Source organism: Sesamum indicum, linkage group LG12, assembly GCF_026168435.1.
Source record: "Sesamum indicum cultivar Baizhima isolate 11 linkage group LG12, ASM2616843v1, whole genome shotgun sequence".
NCBI lineage: Eukaryota > Viridiplantae > Streptophyta > Magnoliopsida > Lamiales > Pedaliaceae > Sesamum > Sesamum indicum.
In genome coordinates, this window is record NC_142668.1 from 17,002,457 (window position 1) to 17,025,685 (window position 23,229).

The window sequence follows — 23,229 nt, forward strand, 5'->3', positions numbered from 1 at the left end:
AATATTATGCAGGAAATAAAATGTATATTAAGGTGTATTTTGATGGATACGAATTTGAGTTTTATAAATTTAAAAAGTACAATTGAAATATATCTAACTTACGTAGCTAACAAAATAAATCAATATGAATTTTAAAATACTTTAGAATCATTAGTCAAATGAATTTAAAATCTTACAGAAACTCTTAAAAATTCGGACACAATGTTAATCAATTCGATTTTTATTAAGGTACAAGATGTTTAGGACATACAAATGATTTTTTTTAAGGTAGAGGGGTAATTAAAGTGTTTATATATTTATTTTGTGTAAACATTTTCGGCAATACACTATTTATTCATGTATTTACAAAGACATAAAAAACGAAAAAGAGAAAAAAAAAAAAAAAAAAGAAGAAGAAGAAGAAGAGAAATTAGGCAATCACTAATTTGGGCCCCTCGGACATTGCTTCCATACCTGCCCGTACAAATAGGCGGTCTTGGGCCGTATCTGGTAGCCAATAGCATTTTGTAGATTACGACGGCGTTTAAGTTCGGGGGAAGGGCTCAATTGCCTCTGCCGACAGGAAAACCTTCTTCAACAGTTATTGGTAAGCCCTTTTTCTTCTTCCAATTCTCCGGTAAGATGCGAACAACGAAATTTGTAATTGGTTGAAATCAGTGTGTAAACCCCTGAACCAGTAATCATTTTTTCGTTAAATGATTTTCTTGATGAAATTACATAATCTAATTCCTGTCAAGACTGTCCAGATGTTGATGGCTTATGTTGGATTGGCGTCGGACTTTTGTGTAAAATCGAAGAATTAGAGCCACAACCGGAAGTAGTACTTGGTCAGCAATATCATTTCGTTCAGAAATTAGTATATTTTAGGATATTTTCTGTTATTGTCATTTTGAGAGACTAAATTTGTACTAGGAATCGTGAATATTTCTCGTTTGTTCATTGTGTCCTGAAGTTGGTGTGTTTACTTCGTAATGGCTGTGGACATTCTTGTATTAAGTCAAAATTTCACTTGTAAGAACTATTCTTTATGATGCTATATTGAAACTTGCGTAAAATGAGAGAAAGGGAGTTTTCAGCTTGATTCTGGAATTCCTTATCAGTTACTCTATTAAATAAGGAGGTAGCTTGCTAGCTTGTAATGTCCCTAAGGGTCCTTGTGCAGAAATTCTCTTATGAGATTGCTGTGGACATTAATAAGTATCTCTTGTTGATCTCTCTGTATGCAGTTCTCTGAACAACCATGGCCTCAACTAGCTATATTTGCATGCACTCGACTAACGTTTTATTTAGACTCACTTGATTTTTAAAAATTGTATTAGTGTATCATCTTTTATCACTTTCTGATTTTCTTCAAAGAAAGGCATGACGCGGAAGGCTTTCAAGTCTCAGTCATATGGTAATTCTTAAGGTTTCATGTTTTCTGATAGCTTGGAGCTTTAAGCAGCCAATTGCAATGGAACCGACTCTGGATAACATTAGCCCAGGCTCTGATCCAAAACCTCCAGTCATATACCGGTGCAAGAAATGCCGCAGGATTGTTGCTACTGAAGAGCATATAGTTTCTCACAAACGTGGAGAAGGACAAAAGTGCTTCAAATGGAAAAAGAGAAATAGTGACTTGGATGTCGAAACACCAGAATGCTCCTCTATTTTTGTGGAGCCCATGAAATGGATGGAAGCAGGTAGTTTAAACCTTAACCATCACATTCCTTTATGACCATTTGGTGTAATTTCTTAGCAAATCATTAGCTTTGCTGGTGCTTTGTGTTGGCAGTGGGAGAAGGTTGTGTAGAAGACAAACTCCAATGCATCGGTTGCAAAGCCAGACTGGGTTCCTTCAATTGGGCAGGCATGCAGTGTAATTGTGGGACGTGGATTAATCCTGCCTTTCAATTGCACAAAAGTCGTATGGATGAGTGCCGTGTTTAGGTGACTATGTTAGTTTCATTGACTGATGATGAGACGTCTGGCTGATCTGTAAATGCTTTGACGACATTTTTTTACCATTTTTATATGGTGCAAGATAGAATTGATGCGATGCCCATTTTGCTGTCATTACGTCTAAATTTCCGTTTACCAGTTGACAGAAGGTCACCACTGCCTTCCCTAAACTGCTCATGTTGTAGCTGTTAAATGAGGATGTCAGTAAATGCTCTCCAGAAGTTCTGGTGGAGCTCTATCTACCTGTTGAAGAAGTTGGGGTTGCTCTTAAGAGTGGTGTTCATTTTGTTTAGAATTTCTACATCATCAATAGATATGTGTTCCTACAAGGATCTATCACACTTCTTAGAGTGATTAGATTTAGTTTTGTGGTTTTGGATTCTCTGCTGGAGGAGGGAAGGCGCTATACACAGGGATGATCGACTCATAAGTTCACCAGTATATGCTCTAATAAGTTTGGATGAAGGTGAAATAAAAAAACAAATATGAGTCCTGTTTCTCCAAGGAAAATATTTTACGGATAAATTATGTTTATACTCCCTGATGTTAGGTCAAATAAATTACAATTACACTTTCTGACTGGTGTTAGTGTATTATTCTTCGAGGTGTGTTTGTGTAAGTTTTGCTATTGAATAAGAGGTGTAGTTGTATTTTACAAAAAAATAGGGGATATTTTTATATTCGGCCTAAAAGTTGTCAATTTAACTTATCCTATTGTTAAATCATATATATGTATGTATATATTTCCTTAACCCAATAAAATAGATCAAACCCATTCTAAAATTTGTGGGCCGAATTGTAAAAAGCAATTCTCAAGAAAACCTAATAATTCAGCCTGTTATTTAGTGGGCCGTTCCCGCGGGTCCAGGAGTCGGTAGCGTACTGCTCACAATTCAAAACCCTAGAAAGAGCCGTTGCAATTAAGTCGTTGATTCATTCTTAAATTTCCAACCTTACGAGCTACATCGCAGCTCACTCCTAATGTTTTTCTCGCTATTAGTCGTCTCCTGGATCAATCTTAGTTTTCGTTTGTATCGAGCTTTTAACAATTTAATTTTGAAATCCGTAGCTTTTTCGCGACAGATTACTCCAGACCGGCAATCTTGACGGTGGCCTCCTTCGGGATTTAAGGAGAAGATGGAAGGTTCTCGCCCTTGCCAGAGTTGCAGGAAGAGAACTCTGGTTCCCGACGATGTAACGGGCAATATGGTCTGCACATCGTGTGGCGTCGTTCAGGATTTCGATAATTTTCAGGCGCATATTGGCGGCGTCACTGGCGACACGGGCACTTTTGTTCGTGTCGGCACTGTTGGCAGTGGTAGTGTTCGCAACTACAAGGAAAATAAAATTTTTGAAGCCCAGAAATTGATTGAGGATTTTATGTTCAAACTAGGGCTTTCTGGTTCGAAGTCTCATGAGGTTAAGCTTTTGGTTGAGAAAATTACTAATGCAGAATATGGCCAGGGGAAATGGTTTCCAGTTTTTGTTGGTGCTTGTGCTTATGTTGTGATGAGAAAGGATCAGAAGATGCTGCCAATTGTTGAAGTAGCGGATTTGGTTGGTTGTGATGTTTATGAATTAGGTCGAATGATTAGTCGGGTTGTCGATTTTATTGATTTGAAGTTGCCAGAGTTTGATATCGTTAAATCTTTCGAACGCGCGATCAAGAGTTGCCCAAGTTTTGGCAAGGCTCCGGAGGATGTGGTTCAGAGGATGTTGCAACAAGGGGTGTTTTTGATCCAGTGTTTGATCAAGTGGTTTGTGACAACTGGAAGGAAGCCTATGCCTGTGGTGGCTGCAGTCTTGCTTTTTGTCGGGGAATTGAATCAGGTACATGTAAAGATTGAAGATTTGGCCAAGGAATTGCATGTAGCTGTTATTACATGTAGACGGAGGTACAAGGAACTACTGGAGAGACTTGTTGCAGTTGCTAGAGCTTTGCCTTGGGGAAAAGATGTAACAGTGAAGAACATTGTGAAGAATGCTCCATTTGTCATTCAGTACATGGAGATGAAGTCGACAACACAGGAAAGAGAGAGCTTTGAGGATGTCCAGTATGACATGGAAGGATTGGTTGGACACTGTTTGCGCAAAGAGATTGGGTATACATTTGATAGCTATACCGTGGAAGATTCCAGCTCTCAGTATTTTGAAGTTGACCAAACATCAAATTTGAGCAGTGATTGTCCTGACAAATTCCAGATTTCCCCGGAATCTCTGACCATGATTTATTCTAATTTCTTGGATGAAGTTTCTTTGGTCAAGGCCACTGAGGAGATAGGTATAGGGAATAAACGGAAAAGGCGAAAAACGTTCGACCTTCAAGCATGTACAGATTGGTGGCAAGGCAAATCAGACTTGAGCAAAAAGCTTCTCCTAAAGCAGATATTGGAAAAGGATGTGGGGTTGGATGCTATGCCCCCATCTTTTGATAAGGCATGCTTAGTTAGGGGAAAGCGGCAGGAAAAGATAAAAGCTGCCAAGCTGCGCATCCAGAGGATTATGCATCCTGGAATTGTTGCCTCTGGTTATAGCAATGGTATTTGTCTTTTTGAGCCAGAAAAATCTGAGAAGAAGAGAAAGAAAATGAAAGTGGATACGGACTGGGAAGATCTCATCATTGAAACTCTCCTACTTCATAATGTAAAGGAAGAGGAGATAGAGAATGGACATTACAACGTCTTATTGGCTTTGCATGTATTTGATGATGGCATTGCATGAATGGTTGCAGTGATGTCTATGTTCTAAACTGAAGCTGTTAGTACAGAATATGCGGACATCAGTTTTGGCTTTGCATGTATTTGATGATGGCATTGCATGAATGGTTGCAGTGATGTCTATGTTCTAAACTGAAGCTGTTGGTACAGAATATGCGAACATCAATTTGGCAGATGCATTTCTCTACCAGAAACTCCTACAAGCAGAAGTTTTCCTTCTATTCTTTATCGTTCCTGGTATTTATACCAGATTGATTATTTGATATAGAAGTTCTTTATATGATCAATTTAGTACAAATAGGCTTTTCTTCTCTTGTGCATCCTTGCCTTTCAACAGATCTCTTCTCTGCATCATTTGGAATAGTCAGATGTTTCTGAAACATTCTGAAAATTATGTAAAAGGACAAATGGCTTTTATCATGATTTATATTAGTTCCATGAATATATATATTTCTAATATAATTGTTTGCCTCCAGCACTGCATTATTGTTCTTTCGGCTGTGGAAATTTTATGAGAACAAGGACACGGAAGGAAGATGCGAAACAAAGACATGAGAGAACATCATTTGGAACTTGATGCAGTTCTTGATGTGCCTAGATAACAAGATAAGCCTGATGTTTCATTACTGGCCTGCAGCAAATGCATCAACTGGGAAAGTCTTGGTGATGCCTGCAAGACTCTTGAAGTGGATCTTCCCAGTAGGTGGATCATCAACGGTTATCTCACTGACTGGAGGCCACAGCATCAGCTCCTTGGCCTTCACTCCCTTGAGCTTCTTGATTCGCTTCTTCTCCACATACCCAGTTATATCTGTATCATAGCTCACAAGCTTGCTAATCATCTTGAAGTTGTGCTCCACTTTCTTCTTTTGCTGGATCCACATATAGCCTGTGCTCCTCACAAATCCTACTTCAATCACATCGGCCAGGGGCAGTAGCCCTTTTGGCAATTCAAACTCATCGAGGAGGGATATGGCCATCTTCAGCCCATCTTCATGACCTTTCTTGACAATTCCTCCTTCCTTTTGTGCCATTGCGTCTGTAGGGATCTTTTCTTTCACTTCTTCCGCTCAGTTGTGAGATTGATGGAATTTCAAAGTTATTGGCTTGTTCAGAATTTATACGGATAAACACCCTGCAAGAAGCCAAAACGCAATGGAGAAACCAAAGTGATGGGACATTGTATTGTCCACTGAAACTAGCACTAGAACAGCAACTTCGCTCATCATTTTCATCAAAGTATGTGTAATCTTTCCCTATTTGTTCTTATGCCGCTTATCCTGATAGACCGTTTTTGGTATTAAGTATATGGATTCACCATAACGCTAGTTCTTGCTCAAGAAAGAGAATCAACTTATGCAAGCCTCCCCGATCTCCACCCGACAAACTTTCTTCCATTCATACAAACAATTGATTTCGGCCCACAAATTTTACAATGGCTTTGATCCATTTAATTGTGCCAATAACTCCGTTTATCATTTGGATACTGCATATAGTTTAACATTGTGAGTGGAATTAACCATAGATGAAGGGTTATAGTTCAGACACCTTAGAATTCAAAGTAAAATCTTTGTAATTAGTCGTACTTTAGGATATTCGAAGTTGCTTTTTCTAAGTAAATTTCATCGTGGTCAAGTTATATTGCAACTTGCCTTAAAATAAACTTATGAACTGCATGGTCATTATAAGTCAAGTATTTCTATACGTGACTGCAAAGCAATTGGCTGAGGGGTCATGTTAGTGTAAATTACACTACACCAATGTCCTTCAATTTTCAGGTTTGTTTAATGTAAAGTAAACTCTACACAAATATTTATATCATTTTGTATCACGTCATCGATGTTTGATCATATTATTAAGAAGATTGACCATATGTCTTTCATATCAAAAGTCTTTGTTTATTTCCTAATGTTATGATTGGGATTTATTTTCAGAAAAAAATGAAGCAAGTCTAGCTAGCTTGAAATAGATATGAAAATAGATCACCTGCTCGACGATTGAAAAAACTAGTCATTATTACCGAAATTGAATACTGACTTATACTCTTCCCCTCAATTTCCATTCTTTTTCCATTTATTGTATAAAGAAAGAAAAAAAGAAATTAAAGCGCCGCGTGATCCAACACGCACTTCAAACATCAACAACAGCTGAGGCTGCATGGCTTACGTACGTACCTGGTAATTACTTGACGTCAAGCTGAGATATTTTCAATATAGAGCAGAAAAACAGAAGTTTAAGTATAATTTAATTTGTGTGTGCAGGAAGATTAAAAAATAGTGGGAAGGAACATTTGAATATAATACACCAGTAGTCTTGTTTTCTTGCATCATTCATCTAACTTGCTCTCCAATTAAAATACAGCCTGCGGACAACAGGTTAATCATTAATCTCTGCCTATATATATATAAGGTGAACATGTCAGAATTGGTTCATCACCAAAATCGTCGACCTTTGTTTTCTTGTTCATCAGTAGCTCAGATTTTCTTGGATCAGGGAAACAACTTGTTTAAGATACTAAGCTAGCTCCTGTAAAGTGTCAATATGACGGTTAGTTTTTTTTCTTTCTTTACTAGCTATATGCATGCTGTTGTTGATGAATGTCCATGCTCTTGTTTGTTTGTATAATATGTAACGACCCATCAAACCTTGTACAGAAAGAACATGGAAGGAAATCTTGATTGTCATGGATTTCTTGCGTATGCTGACTACATAATCATCTTTAATCTGCATTTGCATGCAACGAATGGTTATTAGTCCACTTGTTCCCACGACATGCGATATTAGTACAATAATAATACGCAGCTGTATGTGTTACATGTCTGGTTTCCTACGCTACTCTGTTACATAACACTATCGAAAAACTTATTTAAGTGGTGGCATTTTGGAAAAACTAATCTGTAAAACATAAAAACTGTCGTAAAGTTCACGAAGCAGAGATATTGAAGAAACAGAGGTAGGATTGGATAAGGATGTCCTAAAATGGATAGAGGTATCTGTGTTTTAAAAAGTATGTCAGGATTATTGTACGAAGGGACCTCATTAGTATGCAGGACCACATATTATTAAATTGATGATGATATTATTATTATTATTATTATTTAGCAACTGAGCAACTCTTACATTAATTACTATTATATTGTTTTCAGATTGTGGAGATGAGAGTGCACATGGACTGTCCTGGATGCGAAAGCAAAATAATGAAAGCTCTTTCCAAATTAGATGGTAAGATTCTTGATTTTATTTTGTTTTAGATGCTAGCTATATAAATACTCTGAAGCAAAAATCTACTCTTGGAATTTTAACATAGATTTCGACCCCATATTGTTATGACTATTTATCTTTATCCTGATCAAAAGGCATTCTATTATCTTTTATTGACTGCGCTGTAAAATTACTAGGAGTGGACACCATCGACATAGATATGAAAATGCAAAAAGTCACGGTCACCGGGTGGGCGGATCAGAATAAGGTTCTCAAAACAGTAAGGAAGACGGGAAGGAAGGCGGAGCTCTGGCCGTTCCCATACAACCCGGAGTACCACGACTTCTACACCCACTACTACGGGACTCTGCCTGATTACTTCTACTCAGACAACACCAACGGCTACAACAGCCCACCCAACTATTTCGTGGCTGACCTGCCATCAAGGTACAACTACCATGAGCACGGCTACAATGGGCACGAGCATGGCTACTATCACCGGCCACCCTCCTCGGCTATTCTTGATGATCGGGCCACTACCATTTTTAGCGATGACAATGCCACTGGTTGCTCTGTAATGTGATCAAAGGAAAAGCAAAACTTGAATACCCCATGATATGATATAATATACAACAAATCTTGTTTCTTGCTCCTCGTTGATGGGGTGGATGAGACTAAAGCATAATATCATATCTCATGGAGACAAGAATTTTCTATTATACTGTCAATACAGAACCACAAAAGAAGCTAGCACCGATGGGTGGTGCAGAGTCTTGTTGCTTTATCGTGTCAGCAACATGGGCAACCACTCCTGCTCCCGCATTATGAAGCCATTCATTTTTCACCTGTTTATTGAAAGGTAAGAATCAGATGAGACTGAAGAATGATACATGAATGAAATATAACAGATTTGCAATTAAAAACACTTGCATGAATGCTATTATGTGCAAAGAAGGGCCAAAATGCCGAGCGAAAGCTGACATCGACTTTGATCCATCCCAATCGTTGTAAACCACGTATCATTTCCTCTGTAACAGACAACTGTCATTTCCCCGAACTGATTCAAGATAGTCAGTCTTAACAGAATCAGAAGTTAGAATCAACATTATAATAATACCTTCCATAATCTCATGATATTCTACGGTATTCTGAGTGTTGGGTTCATTCTGAGCACACATCTTTGCTTTGGCTGCCTTTGGAAGGAAATGTGGACTCTCAGACGAAAGTGGTGGACAATACTCCACATTAACAATATGTTTATATCCATCCAATGACAGACTAGGAGGCTGCAAATTAAAATATCATAAATCTCACTGCAGTGCCAGAAAACCAACGATTTACTAATTCTGCAGATAAAAATTAACGATCAGCAAAAATGTAGAGAGAGAGAGTGTGATAGTATAATTAGGTAAAGCAAATATTCCATCATCACGTTCAGTAATTTGATGTATAAAGATGTGTTAACCCTATCCATGATTGTAGAAGTACATCATGTTCTCTTCTGAAACCAAACAAAGGAAATATTGATAGGCAACTCAAGATTAGTACAATAGCAGCTAGCCGCTAAAAAACAGAAAATCATAAATACCTCAACAAGTTCAGTTTCCCTTCGTATGGAGGATGTGCGCCAACCAACCATATCTGGATTATGTTAAGAACCTCAATAATACATGTAACAGAGAGGAACTGTTTCAATCATAATTAACTGGGCACACATTTTGAGACCCAACTGAACATCAGGATACGGTCATAAGAGACATTGGCATAAAGAAGCCGACGCTGAAAAGTGCCGAGTGCAGATCTGCAAGAGGATCACCACAATTAGGCTCAAATTACACCAGATACACAAGTTGATCAAATAACGTGTTTACAGGCCAACTCCACTCACATAAACTTTCCATCATCAAAATCCATAGTCATTCTCAATAACAGAGGGGGTTTGTCGGGGTTGACATCTGCAAGGAAGAGCTGACTGCCGGTTTGACCAGTAAAAATAGGAGCCATTGGAGCAGCAAGTTTTTCCAAGAAAGGCAACCCCAAGAGGAATGGAAGCTGAATAATTGAAGAAAATTAAAATGTTCTCGAGGTTGGATTCCAAATGACTACCATTGACAATAAAGTGTTAATAGTAAAAATTGTTAAGTCATAATGCATAGCAAGACTGGTGGATAATTAGATCAGAATTTAAGAGAAAATGAAGTAGTTATAAGGCTCCATAGTCATTTATGTTATGTGTGGACCTTGGGTTTTGGCTGAAAAGAAAGGTGTTCAAACATAAAGCAATTAATAATATCATTTGTATTATCATTTGCCATGAGGAAACAGTCGCCTTGGTATTTTCATCAGTAAATGAAATGTCAAAAGCAAAATGGCTCAACAAAAAGAATGGGAAAAAGAAAAAGGTAAGTAGCTTGTACAGAAAAAAGTGAGGGCGTCGATGATAGAAAATCTGAGGATATATGATAATTCCACCACTGAGAGAACACAATTTGTTGTATTTGTGATGACGTCTAGTAGAGACATATGCAATTACATGAAATGGCTAATATCAACCATTTATTTTTAGATCCATAAAATAAGACAAGTGTACACACATGAAATATGAGTTGATAATCGCAATTAGCAAAATTTACCTGCTTATTTCCTCTTACTCCAAGATGAGGTGTTGCTAGGGTAATAAAGTTAATTGCTTCCAAACCAGCAATCAAACCATCATTTGAAGAGAAAGGTTTGAAATTTGTAGCAGGAGAGGCAGCTGTATCATCAGTTTGCTCATAAGAAACATTAGATGTGTATAAAACAGCAATTGCATATCGTGCAATTAATCCACCAAGAGAATGGGCCAAAATGGATATCTTTGTCAGGCTTTCTGTCTTCTTCACAATGTGCATGACCTGTTGAATGCATGCACTTGTCAGAGACCAGTATACACATTCATATAACAGGATAATCAATTTACTGGACGAGACACTACACCATACGGGAAGCAAAAAGAAAAGTCGCGGGCCAGTAATATGTAGTGGCAGCCCAAAGAAATATAAGCATTCATGGTTCCAAGTATAAACTACACTAATACAAAATAGGACATACACATGCATGACCACCCAGAACCTTACTTCATCCGCTAATCGTTTACCAGCTCCATCAATGCCAGTGAAAGTCTTGGTGTACGTATTACATGAACTTGCTGCACATGATAAAAAATTTAAAGTCTTAAATAAGCATACAACTCAATTATTATCATAAAAGTAAATTTGCACATGATGCATAGTGAGAAGAAGAATTTCTTTCAGAGAAAGCATAAAATGCAGTCTAGCTCTAAAATAATATTAATTGCTGTTTCACTTTTCCCAACTCATCCATTTTCCTATTGAATTGCAGAGAACAATCCAGTTCTACTCATAGCCAAGCCCCTCTACAACCCCATCTTTCTGCGCGACAGATAAGAATGGTCCTAATCTAAAATTCAGCAAATGGGAAGACTGGTGGAAAATATTCACCATGATGTCTTAAAGGCTATCCATAAAAGAGAGGAGGATACTAAAGGATAGAAGGAAGAATAATATATCTTTCCTACTTTCCTCCCCAACTGATGGAAAGAGAATGGAATTCTGCTGCAGGCATCTCACATGTACCTCATAGCAGATGAGGATTTGTAACACCAAGCCCTCAAACCCTGAATATCCTCATGAAACCCACTCTTACAACTTTGTTTAAAAATAGCAGATGTATGATTAGTGGTTTGGCAATCGGTGTTAGGGTTATTTTTTTATTTAGTATCCAGCTTCAGAACTACTTTTGAAGCCTCCATAGCAAAGACTTATTCCCCATACCTACTGTATGAAACATGATCCCACATAAATCATAACATTGAAGTTCAAGTTAGTCTAGTGAAGTGCTATTTGTTGACCATTTGCAGAAACAACATACCATGTATCAAGAATTTCTTTCCTAATCGCCTCTTCAGCTCTGCTTCAAAGTATGTCCAATCACTTGGGCTGCAATACTTGGAAATATTCAGTAAGTCTGAGCAAGAACCTCAACATGCTTTCAAATAATAATTTAAAATTTTCTATTTATGCAACAATGTAATTAATCAACTTTATCTTAAAAGCAAAGTAGGAACCATACGATACACATCATAGGTTTCTCATTCATTTCCCTTTATTTTGAGTTTGACACTTGACAAACAGATGTTATGTCTTCATTTCAAAATATAAACATTGTATAAATGCAGAGAAGGAAGGAATAAGTTCATAGGTGCTCAAGGAACACATATATTAAAATCAAGATGGTAAAAAGGTCTGTAACTGAGTAATAGGTTGGTCGTTGAGTTTTATGCTTAAGCAAGTAAAATCAGCATAAAAGGATAGCAGGGAATGGAAAACATGGATAGGAAAGATAAAGAGCAAAACGAATTGCCAGGATCATGACAATATCCTAGAGCAAACCCACATCAGCGAAAAATTCAATTTGGTGGAGATTCTTATTTTTATCTACGTTCTGCTCTCCGTTATACCAATTCTTTAATTAAAAACAACCAGAATTTAAAACCATTAAATTAAAGCTCCACTTCTATACATTCTCCAAATGGCCTATGGATAGGGCACTGGTTCTTATTTCCTAATTCCATGTACGAGAATATGCCTACCTTGCCAAGATGCCATGAACAAGAACAAGAAGATGTTCGGGTTTATCCTCCACTTTAGTGATGGCCCTCGGTGATGAAAGATTTCCCTGAGTTTTACTCATGGCTTCAGCTTTTAGGCTTTTGCGCTTCCAGATGCTCTTTATGCCTGCAAGGTGCAGGTAAGCCCTCAGACTGAAAATTAAGTATGCATGTGCTGTTAGGTTGTAAAGATGATGTGCTGCAGCTTCCTACTGTTAAGTGTAGTGGTGAGTGTTCAATTAGATTGACAGATGAATTTTACGGAAATGGTTATTTTGACAACACAGATAAACTAGAATCTTAGTGCAAAAATTTGTGGGATACTAGGTCTCTGGCCTAAGGCCGTGAACTGCAATTCAGGATTCTGATAGGTTGTTCAACGCCCTGATAAGATATCGGTAGTGGTATGTGAAAAAGAAATAGTCCTTCAATATCTAAACAGAAAATATGGGTTGAAGAAAATAAAAATTTTAAAAAAAAAATACAAGTACTTGTGTGATTTGACATTAATGTAGAAACGATCACTGCAAACCTAAAGATAATCACAAGCGAACAGTACTAACTTTTAACGAATGATTAATTTGAAAATCAAGAATTGCAATTTCCAAAACCAATTTCTTGATTTTCTGTACAGCACGATTGAGGTTGATAATAGAACTAATGTGGACGAATTCTAAAATAAACAGGAACCATAATTCGCTTATTTGACAGACTTCTTGATTTTCCCTCAAGTTTCCACCAATGATTTTCAAGATTCTACTGAATTTCATGGCTAAAATACAAGAAAAGTGAAGACAGAAAAGAGAAGGAAAGAAAACAAGAAGGAAGCAAAAAGTGAAATACCAGACGTCAAATTTCATAATTCCTTTGCATATAGATTTTAAGATATCGAACTTGACCACAAATTCTTCCACCACAATACAAGAAATGTGTGCCATGACTCACGGACAAGAAGACACTGTGAAACCCGAGAGAGAGAGAGAGAGAGAGAGAGAGAGAGAGAGAGAGAGAGAGAGAGAGAGAGAGAGAGAGAGAGATGTTACTGGAGAAATTGACGAATTTCCAGTTATGGGCTCCGCGATGGTAGGCGGAATTAGGAGGGGAAGAGAAGCAAGAAGTAGAAGAAGAGGGTGTGTGATTATTATGGTTGATAGAATTGGAATTGGTGTTCCGACGGTGACGGGGAAGTAGTCCACAACGGCAAGAAAACAAACGCGGGTAGGAGTAGGACGCAATGTGTGTGGTATTTATAGTTAAGTGAAAAATGATGAAATCAAGGCAGAGCTGGAGTGGTATCTGACCGTTGAGATGGCTACGTCCGCAACCCTTTTCGCCTCTTCTCCGCTCCGCCCGCCAATCGCCATTGGATTTGGAAGGGAAGAGTATGATTTTTCTTATGGGAAAAATCGTCACTCAATTCAGCAAGCGTATGCCAGGTACGTACATAACAAGAACAATACTACAAATACATATAATTATATAGCATCTTTTTTTACCTGTACACATTGACAATATATGTATATATACAGGAGCGGAAGTGAAGTTGGTATGCAGAGATGATTTTGACAAAGATAATGTTACATTACGCATGACTGGGATTGTAACCGACGACAAGGGAGAGTACACAATAGATGTGGAAGATGATCATAAAAGTGAAACCTGTGAGGTGACATTGGTGAAGAGTAGCATGCATGACTGTGCTGAGATTGTAAAAGACGGTTTGGGAAGAAAATCGGCAGCAGATGTTGTCCTCACCACCACAGATTACTACAATGATAAGTTCCGTAATTCTAGTTCACTGACATTCTCCCCCAAGAAAAGGGCACCTGAATGCATTGAACTCAAAAAGGAGATCGAAGAAGACCCCATCCCCTTGCCTGATCATTAATGCGATATATATATATATATATATATATAATGGAGCTTAATTAATTTCTTATATGTTATAATGCATGTGTTTTGGGTAATATTAGGGAAGGATTAAGCATGTATTAGCTATATCCTGATGTGAATGAGTTAAAGTATTCTACAGATAGAGGAATTAAGCATGTAATATCTTATAATTTTTAAATTTTAAACTCTTGAAAGTACTTTGAAATTTTCGACTTGACATTCCAAAAGGCTTAATTACATTTGCTCGATGGCAACGGCGAAACTCCAAATATAGAAATAACAAATAGTAACCTTGAATTAATTATTTTCTGATAATTTCAAGACTCCAACCACCAAAATTTAGAAATGGCATAAATTTGTTAAGGTGAATAAAATTAATCGTTATTTATTTGGGACCATCCACCGCATAAAGGCTTATATGAAAAAAAAAGCACAAAATAAATTTTAAATTTATATTATGTATATAATTATAATTAATAAAAATATTTTTTATGCGAGCAAAATATAGTAGTGCTCGGCCCACTCAGAGTGAAAAATAATGAAATAAGTGCTAGAAAATAAAAAATCATATGAATGTATGAAAACATCAGTGTTATTGCTCGATTTTTGTATATAAGAGATAGATTGATATGAATCAAAACTCTAAATATGATATTACAATGCTCCTTTAAGTTAAAATGGTAGCATAAAGGTTAAAGCTTTTGTAGGAGGGTTCAAAGTGAAAAATCATGTCTTTTTTCATTGAGGTACCTCTCTATCTATAAACAACCACAAATTAGTTGGAGAAGCTCAAAATTGTTAAATAATGCTGAGTCGTCCTTAGATTTGGTGGATACTCGCCAATAGTTGGAGGATCCTCCTCTGATTCGGAGGGTTTATTGTAGTCTGTGGTGTATCTTTCGGGGGAAATGATGCCTTCTCGGATTTTTAGGGGGTTGGTTGAGTAGATTTTTTTTTCAACTGGAGTCGAAACTTTTAGGATTTATAAAAATTCTCTATAGGACGCCACATGTCCCCAGAGGGGGTGCTGGTCCTTATTTGATTTTGTGAGGAGGGTCTCCAGAGATCCTGTAGGAGGGGTTCAATCTAGCTCAACTCAGCCAAAAATTCAAGCTCAAGTTGGAGGTCGAGTGCCAAATTTCGTGCTCGGACTCAATCTCAAGCAACATATAAGATGCACAAGCTCAAGCTTGAGCTCGTTGCTTAGGAGACGAGCTTGAGCTTGTTAGGCGAGCTCACGAGCTCAAGCTCATTGCTCATATATTTTTTTTTTATGTTTTTAATTTTTAATAATAATAGATTATTAATAATATATAATATTAAATATTAAAGTTCAATTTCCCAATAAAGACATGTACTTAACATATGCTGAATCAAACCAGTGTAGATGGTTAAGTAGGAGATAAGAGCGTTTCCCTTTCATCGGTGTGTTGGTTGCACTTCCTGACCAATAAACTGATGAAGAGACAACTACTTTTTAAAGTCATCTTTACTTTGAGTGATTAATTATGATATCTCACTTAATCATCTTCTATTTTATGTTTACTTACTTGTAGGTTGGCCTATTATTTTGTGTTTAGGGCCGACAAAACCTAATTTCTGTGTGATTGCAATCCAATTTTAAAGGATGGTATCAGCCTATCACCAAGGCTCAGCTTTTTGGTGACTAAGTTTCCTTATTATGTGCTCAATATTTAGCCATTTATTCCACAGATGCCCCTTGTTACCTGCTAAGAAAGTTATGACATGTCGGCATTTTTTGCACCATCATTTCACCCACAGTGACTTTGTCCCCCAATTCTTCCTTCCATTCATCGAAATATGCTTCTCTTTCCCTTGGCACAAATGCTTTGCCTCTGTGTCGGAATGAAAGTCCCAGCTCCATATTTTTCATCATGACCTCAGAAATTATTTTACCTTCCAAACCACTTCTATTTTAATTTTATCAAATTATCGAGTGAAAACTGAAACTCAATTTCAGAGAAGATGAATGAATCTTGTTAATGGTAGGGGGATGAGAATGGGTAGAAGAAACAAAAGTTGCAAGTTTTGACCAAGAAATGCTTCAAAGTTCAAGGTGGGCAGAGTTGGCAGCATACGAGGGTACCAGTGTCATTTCCAACTTTTATTGTTTATTTAGTATGTAATATGTTGTCTTATCATGGTATCTTATGGGAATTTGAATCGTCCACTCGTTTTTCTTTTAGTTTTATTTAGCAATACTTCATTATGCACTATAAATATTCTGTTGGGGAGCTAACAGGCAGCAGAACTTTGCCTATAACTAAACTACCGTCCTTGCTTCTGACTCAACCTGTCTTTTTAACTAATTTTAACGTCCTCATGTATGTTTTTATTCTTTCAACTTGATGCACATCTTTCTGGTATGTCCAATCTCAAAAGGCGAGAAAGTATTAAATATATATGTTCCAATATTTTAATTGGTGTTAAAAATATGTGACTTTATAATATTTTTATTATATATCTGATATTAGTTTAATAATAACATAATTAATAAAAATATACATCAAATTATCTAAATACTTACACTAACGTTATATAGTTATATATATACACTAAATTAAAAAAAATTAATAAATGCTTAAAAGGAATCCAATAATACTAGCTTATAGTATGTGATTTTCAAATTATGTTTGTCTAATACAGGTTTTTTCCAAATAATTGAATTATATAATATATTAATTATAATAAAATAGATAAACATAAGATATTTTCTAAAAGTAAAATAAATGTTAATGGTCATGAAAACATAATTTTTAAATATGATGATGGAAATTTAAATTTTTATATCTTTCAATTCTAAAAAAAGAAAATAAACTACACAGTGATTGATCTCATTTTATATGCATATATAACACAATACCAATAAAAATAAATAAATTATTTATCCATAATTGTTATTATTATCATTAAGATTAATTCATAAAAATCACTAAATTTCAACATAAGGTCACAAACAGTAAAATAGAAATATTACATATAATGTATACCAGTGCAAATATATGCTCATAAATAAATGTAAAACATTACAAATTAACTGTTTGAACATGTAAATTTTACAAAGAGTAGAAGAGGTAAAAATTAATATTAAAACATAACAATGAAATTTATATGCATTATCTTAAATAATTATTAATAAAATAAAATTATTAAAAACTAAAACATTGATTAAACTTACTTTTATGTAGATATTTGATGATATAAATAAAAAGACATATTATTATTATCTAAAATAAAATATGGGATACTGATGAAATATAATTCTAATATAAGATAAATTTTGAATTTGAATTTGATATATCGGGCTTGAGGTTGGCTCTTGTAAAAGCTTGAGCTTTAGCCGACTCGACTTGAGCTCAAAACTTTTTGAGCTCGAATAGATTCTTGTCGAACCGGCTATCGAGCGAATCGACTCATCTTGCACCCTATCTGTGTTGATACCACCTGGGTCTCGCATGGACGCAATGTTAGACTTGGATGGGAGATTTCAAGTTCATAAACTTTCTTTCGGGCTTGTGAGACTTAATTTGACTATTTCCTTGCCTCACCCCCCCAAAAAAAAAATCCATTCCTTCCGATGCCCCATATCTCCCCATTGAATAGGGCAACGCCTAGCAACTAGTTGATATTGCCTCGCTTAACGCACAATTAGACAACCATATGTTGACCCTCTCTGTGGATCGGTATGGTCTTTTTCTTGGGTGGGGGCTTGGCCCTAAATTATAGTAAGGGCTTCTTAAGGTACCATCGTCATTTGTGGCCTCATTGCAGGTGCAATATTTGTTGCATCATCTCTAATAACCAAGGGGATGTTTTCTGGTAGAGGTGTTTGAGAAAGTGCTATTGTGAAGGGCTAAAAGGACCCCTAGTAATATCTGTAAAAGCTAAGTGTGTTTGGTTAGGGAGAAAAAATGGAGTATAAAAGAAGTGGAAGTAAAAATGAACCTATAAGAGATAATTTGGTGTTTAGTTAGGGAGAAGAGATGAAAGTGAAGTAAAACTCGATGTATATAAAACCAATCCAGAGTCCAGTTTTATTTCCGTCCAAAATTGAAAGGAAAAGTCGAAGTATAAGGTCAAAAAGTCGAAAAAATACAGTTTTTATTTTATATATTATATTATCCATATATATCAGATATATATATATATATATATAATTTTCACCCAAAATTATTTTTGGTACCAACAATGGCACTGATCTATGAACTCAAATTCGTTAGTCGAACGTATTGTTTGTAATTCTTATTTAATTTAAACTAGAAATTTAAAATAAATTAATAATATTCATTTAGATTTACTTTTATTAATAAAAAATATTCATATTCTTAATGATAAATATTTTTATTAATAAGATTTTTAAATTTTTTATATACTAAAATATATTAGTATAATATTATTTTATTTATTTTTTAATACAAAAAACAAAGAGAAGGGTTATCCAGTAAGATTATAAAGATTAATCTTTTTCTCTCAATTTGTTTCTCTAATACCAAACAAGAAAAATATTTGAGATTTATTCCCCTTTTTATAATACCAAACAATTTGAATGAAAGCTATTATTTTTTCATCACCTTCCCTCCATCTTCCACTTCAAGTCCCCCTTCCACTTCCCTAAAATGTTGGAAGTAGTAATAATTTTTGTGTATGAGTAGTGTAAAGTCACATTACCCTTTATTGGGAAGGAAAAAGGCTTGATTTTATAGCTTTCGTCTCCATCCAATTGATGAGGTGTGGCCCCCTTTATCCGGAAGGAAAAGGCTTGGGAGCACATTTTAGTTTAACTTTAAAATAAAATTCATAGGTAACACCAATATTTTGATCCTAATATGAGGACGATTAGTCAAGGCATAATTATTTCAAAGTTGAACAGTTTAATAATTAGATTTAGTTTTATTTTGATGATTATTATGTGTAGTATCATTATTTCCAAATGCATAATTTTTTTCACCTTAGAACTAAGTTTTGTATGCTGAGGAAACTTATAGAAAGTTCATTAATACTTGATTATGGAAATAAAACTTGGTCAGCCATGAAGAAGAGTTACGAAAGTTTCCAAGAGCTCTCCCCAACAAATCACTAATTTAAGCGGGCGGAAATGAGAATCCTTCGGAGCGAAATGAATTTTCAACCTTACAGAAGTAACAAAAAATAAATTACAACCTGTAGGACAAGTTTATAAATAGAGCTCTTCATATCTTCACAACCACCAACAACTCAAACAAATATTTCTTTTGTGCTCTTTTTCTTTCCAACATCGGCCAAATATATAAATAAAGCCAAGAAAACCCAAGTAAACAAAAAGTACAAAAGAGGCAAGAATGACAAGACTCACAATCGTTTTAGCTGGAGCTCTCTGCCTCCTCTCTCTCGCTCAAGTCGCCAATTCCGAGAAGGCTAAATTCATCGTCAGGGGAGATGTGTACTGTGATTATTGTCGTGCCACTTTCGTCACTCAATTCAGCAAGCGTATGCCAGGTACGTACATAACAAGAACAATACTACAAAATACATATAATTATATAGCATCTTTTTTTACATGTACACATTGACAATATATGTATATATATAGGAGCGGAAGTGAAGTTGGTATGCAGAGATGATTTTGACAAAGATAATGTTACATTTCGCATGACTGGGATTGTAACCGACGACAAGGGAGAGTACACAATAGAAGTGGAAGATGATCATAAAGGTGAAACCTGTGAGGTCACATTGGTGAAGAGTAGCATGCATGACTGCGCTGAGATTGTAAAAGACGGTTTGGGAAGAAAACCGGCAGCTGATGTTGTCCTCACCAACACAAATTTCTACCATGGTAAGTTCCGTAATGCCAGTTCACTGACATTCTCCCCCAAGAAAAGGGCACCTGAATGCATTGAACTCAAAAAGGAGATCGAAGAAGACCCCATCCCCTTGCCTGATCATTAATGCGATATATATATATATATATAATGGAGCTTAATTAATTTCTTATATGTTATAATGCATGTGTTTTGGGTAATATTAGGGAAGGATTAAGCATGTATTAGCTATATCCTGATGTGAATGAGTTAAAGTATTCTATAGATAGAGGAACTAAGCATGTAATATCTAATAATTTTTAAATTTTAAACTCTTGAAAGTACTTTGAAATTTTGGACTTGACATTCCAAAAGGCTTAATTACATTTGCTCGATGGCAACGGCGAAACTCTAAATATAGAAATAACAAATAATAACCTTGAATTAATTATTTTTTGATAATTTCAAGACTCCAACCACCAAAAATTAAAAATGGCATAAATTTGTTAAGGTGAATAAAATTAATCGTTATTTATTTGGGACCATCCACCGCATAAAGGCTTATATGAAAAAAAAGCACAAAATAAATTTTAAATTTATATTATGTATATAATTATAATTAATAAAAATATTTTTTATGCGAGCAAAATATAGTAGTGCTCGGCCCACTCAGAGTGAAAAATAATGAAATAAGTGCTAGAAAATAAAAAATCGTATGAATGTATGAAAACATCAGTGTTATTGCTCAATTTTTGTATATAAGAGATAGATTGATATTGAATCAAAACTCTAAACATGATATTACAATGCTCCTTTAAGTTAAAGTGGTAGCATAAAGGTTAAAGTTTTTGTAGGAGGGTTCAAAGTGAAAAAATCATGTCTTTTTTCTTTGAGGTACCTCTCTATCTATAAACAACCACAAATTAGTTGGAGAAGCTCAAAATTGTTAAATAATGCTGAGTCGTCCTCAGATTTGATGGATAGTCGCCAATAGTTGGAGGATCCTCCTCTGATTCGGGGGGTTTATTGTAGTCCGTGGTGTCTCTTTTGGGGAAAATGATGCCTTCTCGAATTTTTAGGGGGTTGGTTGAGTAGATTTTTTTCCAACTGGAGTCCAAACTTTTAGTATTTATAAAAATTCTCTATAGGACGCCACATGTCCCCGGAGGGGGTACTAGTCCTTATTTTATTTTGTGAGGAGGGTCTCCAGAGATCCTGAAGAAGAGTTACGAAAGTTTCCAAGAGCTCTCCCCAACAAATCACTAATTTAAGCGCGCGGAAATGAGAATCCTTCGAAGCGAAATGTGTTTTCAACCTTGCAGAAATAACAAAAAGTAAATTACAGCCTGCAGGACAAGTTTATACATAGAACCCTCATATCTTCACAACCACCAACAACTCAAATAAATCCTTTTTTGTACTCTTTCTCATTTCCGCCATCAGTCGAATATAAATAAAGCCAAGAAAAATCCAAGTAAACAAAAAGCAGAAAAGAGGCAAGAATGACAAGACGTGCAATCGTCGTAGCTGGAGCTCTCTGCCTCCGCTCTCTCGCTCAAGTCACCAATTCCAAGAAGACTAAATTCATCGTCAGGGAAGATGTGTACTGTGATTATTGTCGTGCCACTTTCATCACTTATTTCAGCAATCGTATGCCAGGTACGTACATAACAAGAACAATACTACAAAATACATATAATTATATAGCTTCTTTTTTTACATGTACACATTGACAATATATGTACATATACAGGAGCGGAAGTGAAGTTGGTATGCAGAGATGATTTTGACAAAGATAATGTTACATTACGCATGACTGGGATTGTAACCGACGACAAGGGAGAGTACACAATAGATGTGGAAGATGATCATTACAGTGAAACCTGTGAGGTGACATTGGTGAAGAGTAGTATGCATGACTGTGCTGAGATTGTAAAAGACGGTTTGGGAAGAAAACCGGCAGCTGATGTTATCCTCACCACCACAGATTACTACCATGATAAGTTCCGTAATGCCAGTTCACTGACATTCTCCCCCAAGAAAAGGGCACCTGAATGCATTGAACTCAAAAAGGAGATCGAAGAAGACCCCATCCCCTTGCCTGATCATTAATGCGATATATATATATATATAATGGAGCTTAATTAATTTCTTATATGTTATAATGCATGTGTTTTGGGTAATATTAGGGAAGGATTAAGCATGTATTAGCTATATCCTGATGTGAATGAGTTAAAGTATTCTACAGATAGAGGAATTAAGCATGTAATATCTTATAATTTTTAAATTTTAAACTCTTGAAAGTACTTTGAAATTTTCGACTTGACATTCCAAAAGGCTTAATTACATTTGCTCGATGGCAACGGCGAAACTCCAAATATAGAAATAACAAATAATAACCTTGAATTAATTATTTTTTGATAATTTCAAGACTCCAACCACCAAAAATTAAAAATGGCATAAATTTGTTAAGGTGAATAAAATTAATCGTTATTTATTTGGGACCATCCACCGCATAAAGGCTTATATGAAAAAAAAAGCACAAAATAAATTTTAAATTTATATTATGTATATAATTATAATTAATAAAAATATTTTTTATGCGAGCAAAATATAGTAGTGCTCGGCCCACTCAGAGTGAAAAATAATGAAATAAGTGCTAGAAAATAAAAAATCATATGAATGTATGAAAACATCAGTGTTATTGCTCGATTTTTGTATATAAGAGATAGATTGATATGAATCAAAACTCTAAATATGATATTACAATGCTCCTTTAAGTTAAAATGGTAGCATAAAGGTTAAAGCTTTTGTAGGAGGGTTCAAAGTGAAAAATCATGTCTTTTTTCATTGAGGTACCTCTCTATCTATAAACAACCACAAATTAGTTGGAGAAGCTCAAAATTGTTAAATAATGCTGAGTCGTCCTTAGATTTGGTGGATACTCGCCAATAGTTGGAGGATCCTCCTCTGATTCGGAGGGTTTATTGTAGTCTGTGGTGTATCT

The 23,229-nt window shown here is 35.7% G+C and overlaps 7 protein-coding genes across 10 annotated transcripts; 5 read left to right on the top strand and 2 right to left on the bottom strand.

Moving 5' to 3' along the window:
* Positions 1–425: 425 nt before the first annotated feature.
* Positions 426–2,212, top strand: LOC105175630 (putative inactive dual specificity protein phosphatase-like At4g18593). 4 transcript variants are annotated; one of them, XM_088876184.1, is made up of 4 exons: positions 448–586; positions 747–827; positions 1,428–1,682; positions 1,775–2,212. In XM_088876184.1, the coding sequence occupies exons 3-4, from the start codon at positions 1,454–1,456 to the stop codon at positions 1,927–1,929; spliced, it is 384 nt and encodes a 127-aa protein (XP_088732310.1). In that variant the 5' UTR covers positions 448–586; positions 747–827; positions 1,428–1,453; the 3' UTR covers positions 1,930–2,212. The 4 variants fall into 4 exon arrangements, with proteins under 4 accessions (XP_088732309.1, XP_088732310.1, XP_088732311.1 ...); XM_011098133.3 differs by lacking the exon at positions 448–586 and adding an exon at positions 600–616; XM_088876183.1 differs by lacking the exon at positions 747–827 and having other exon boundaries at positions 426–586.
* Positions 2,213–2,845: 633 nt separating this feature from the next.
* LOC105175632 (POLLEN-EXPRESSED TRANSCRIPTION FACTOR 2) lies at positions 2,846–5,962 on the top strand. Its single transcript, XM_011098135.3, has 2 exons — positions 2,846–4,895; positions 5,135–5,962. The coding sequence occupies exon 1, from the start codon at positions 3,079–3,081 to the stop codon at positions 4,660–4,662; it is 1,584 nt and encodes a 527-aa protein (XP_011096437.1). The 5' UTR covers positions 2,846–3,078; the 3' UTR covers positions 4,663–4,895; positions 5,135–5,962.
* On the bottom strand, positions 5,282–5,692 carry LOC105175631 (uncharacterized protein At5g01610). Its single transcript, XM_011098134.3, has one exon. It carries the CDS (start codon positions 5,690–5,692, stop codon positions 5,282–5,284), a length of 411 nt encoding a protein of 136 aa, XP_011096436.1.
* A 1,106-nt stretch (positions 5,963–7,068) lies between the features above and the next one.
* On the top strand, positions 7,069–8,496 carry LOC105175648 (heavy metal-associated isoprenylated plant protein 28-like). The gene is made up of 3 exons (XM_011098150.3): positions 7,069–7,205; positions 7,805–7,880; positions 8,057–8,496. Exons 1-3 carry the CDS (start codon positions 7,200–7,202, stop codon positions 8,440–8,442), a joined length of 468 nt encoding a protein of 155 aa, XP_011096452.1. The 5' UTR covers positions 7,069–7,199; the 3' UTR covers positions 8,443–8,496.
* LOC105175649 (lipid droplet phospholipase 1) lies at positions 8,440–13,705 on the bottom strand. The gene is made up of 11 exons (XM_020698424.2): positions 13,572–13,705; positions 12,511–12,655; positions 11,790–11,857; positions 10,976–11,046; positions 10,493–10,753; positions 9,748–9,911; positions 9,605–9,660; positions 9,448–9,500; positions 8,977–9,145; positions 8,790–8,887; positions 8,440–8,704 (listed from the first exon to the last, which is right to left on the bottom strand). The coding sequence occupies exons 2-11, from the start codon at positions 12,609–12,611 to the stop codon at positions 8,576–8,578; spliced, it is 1,170 nt and encodes a 389-aa protein (XP_020554083.2). The 5' UTR covers positions 12,612–12,655; positions 13,572–13,705; the 3' UTR covers positions 8,440–8,575.
* Positions 13,706–19,661: 5,956 nt separating this feature from the next.
* On the top strand, positions 19,662–20,538 carry LOC148784921 (pollen allergen Che a 1-like). Its single transcript, XM_088876669.1, has 2 exons — positions 19,662–19,917; positions 20,012–20,538. Exons 1-2 carry the CDS (start codon positions 19,761–19,763, stop codon positions 20,368–20,370), a joined length of 516 nt encoding a protein of 171 aa, XP_088732795.1. The 5' UTR covers positions 19,662–19,760; the 3' UTR covers positions 20,371–20,538.
* Positions 20,539–21,724: 1,186 nt separating this feature from the next.
* Positions 21,725–22,334, top strand: LOC148784922 (olee1-like protein). Its single transcript, XM_088876543.1, has 2 exons — positions 21,725–21,881; positions 21,976–22,334. The coding sequence occupies exons 1-2, from the start codon at positions 21,725–21,727 to the stop codon at positions 22,332–22,334; spliced, it is 516 nt and encodes a 171-aa protein (XP_088732669.1).
* The last annotated feature ends 895 nt before the right edge of the window (positions 22,335–23,229 follow it).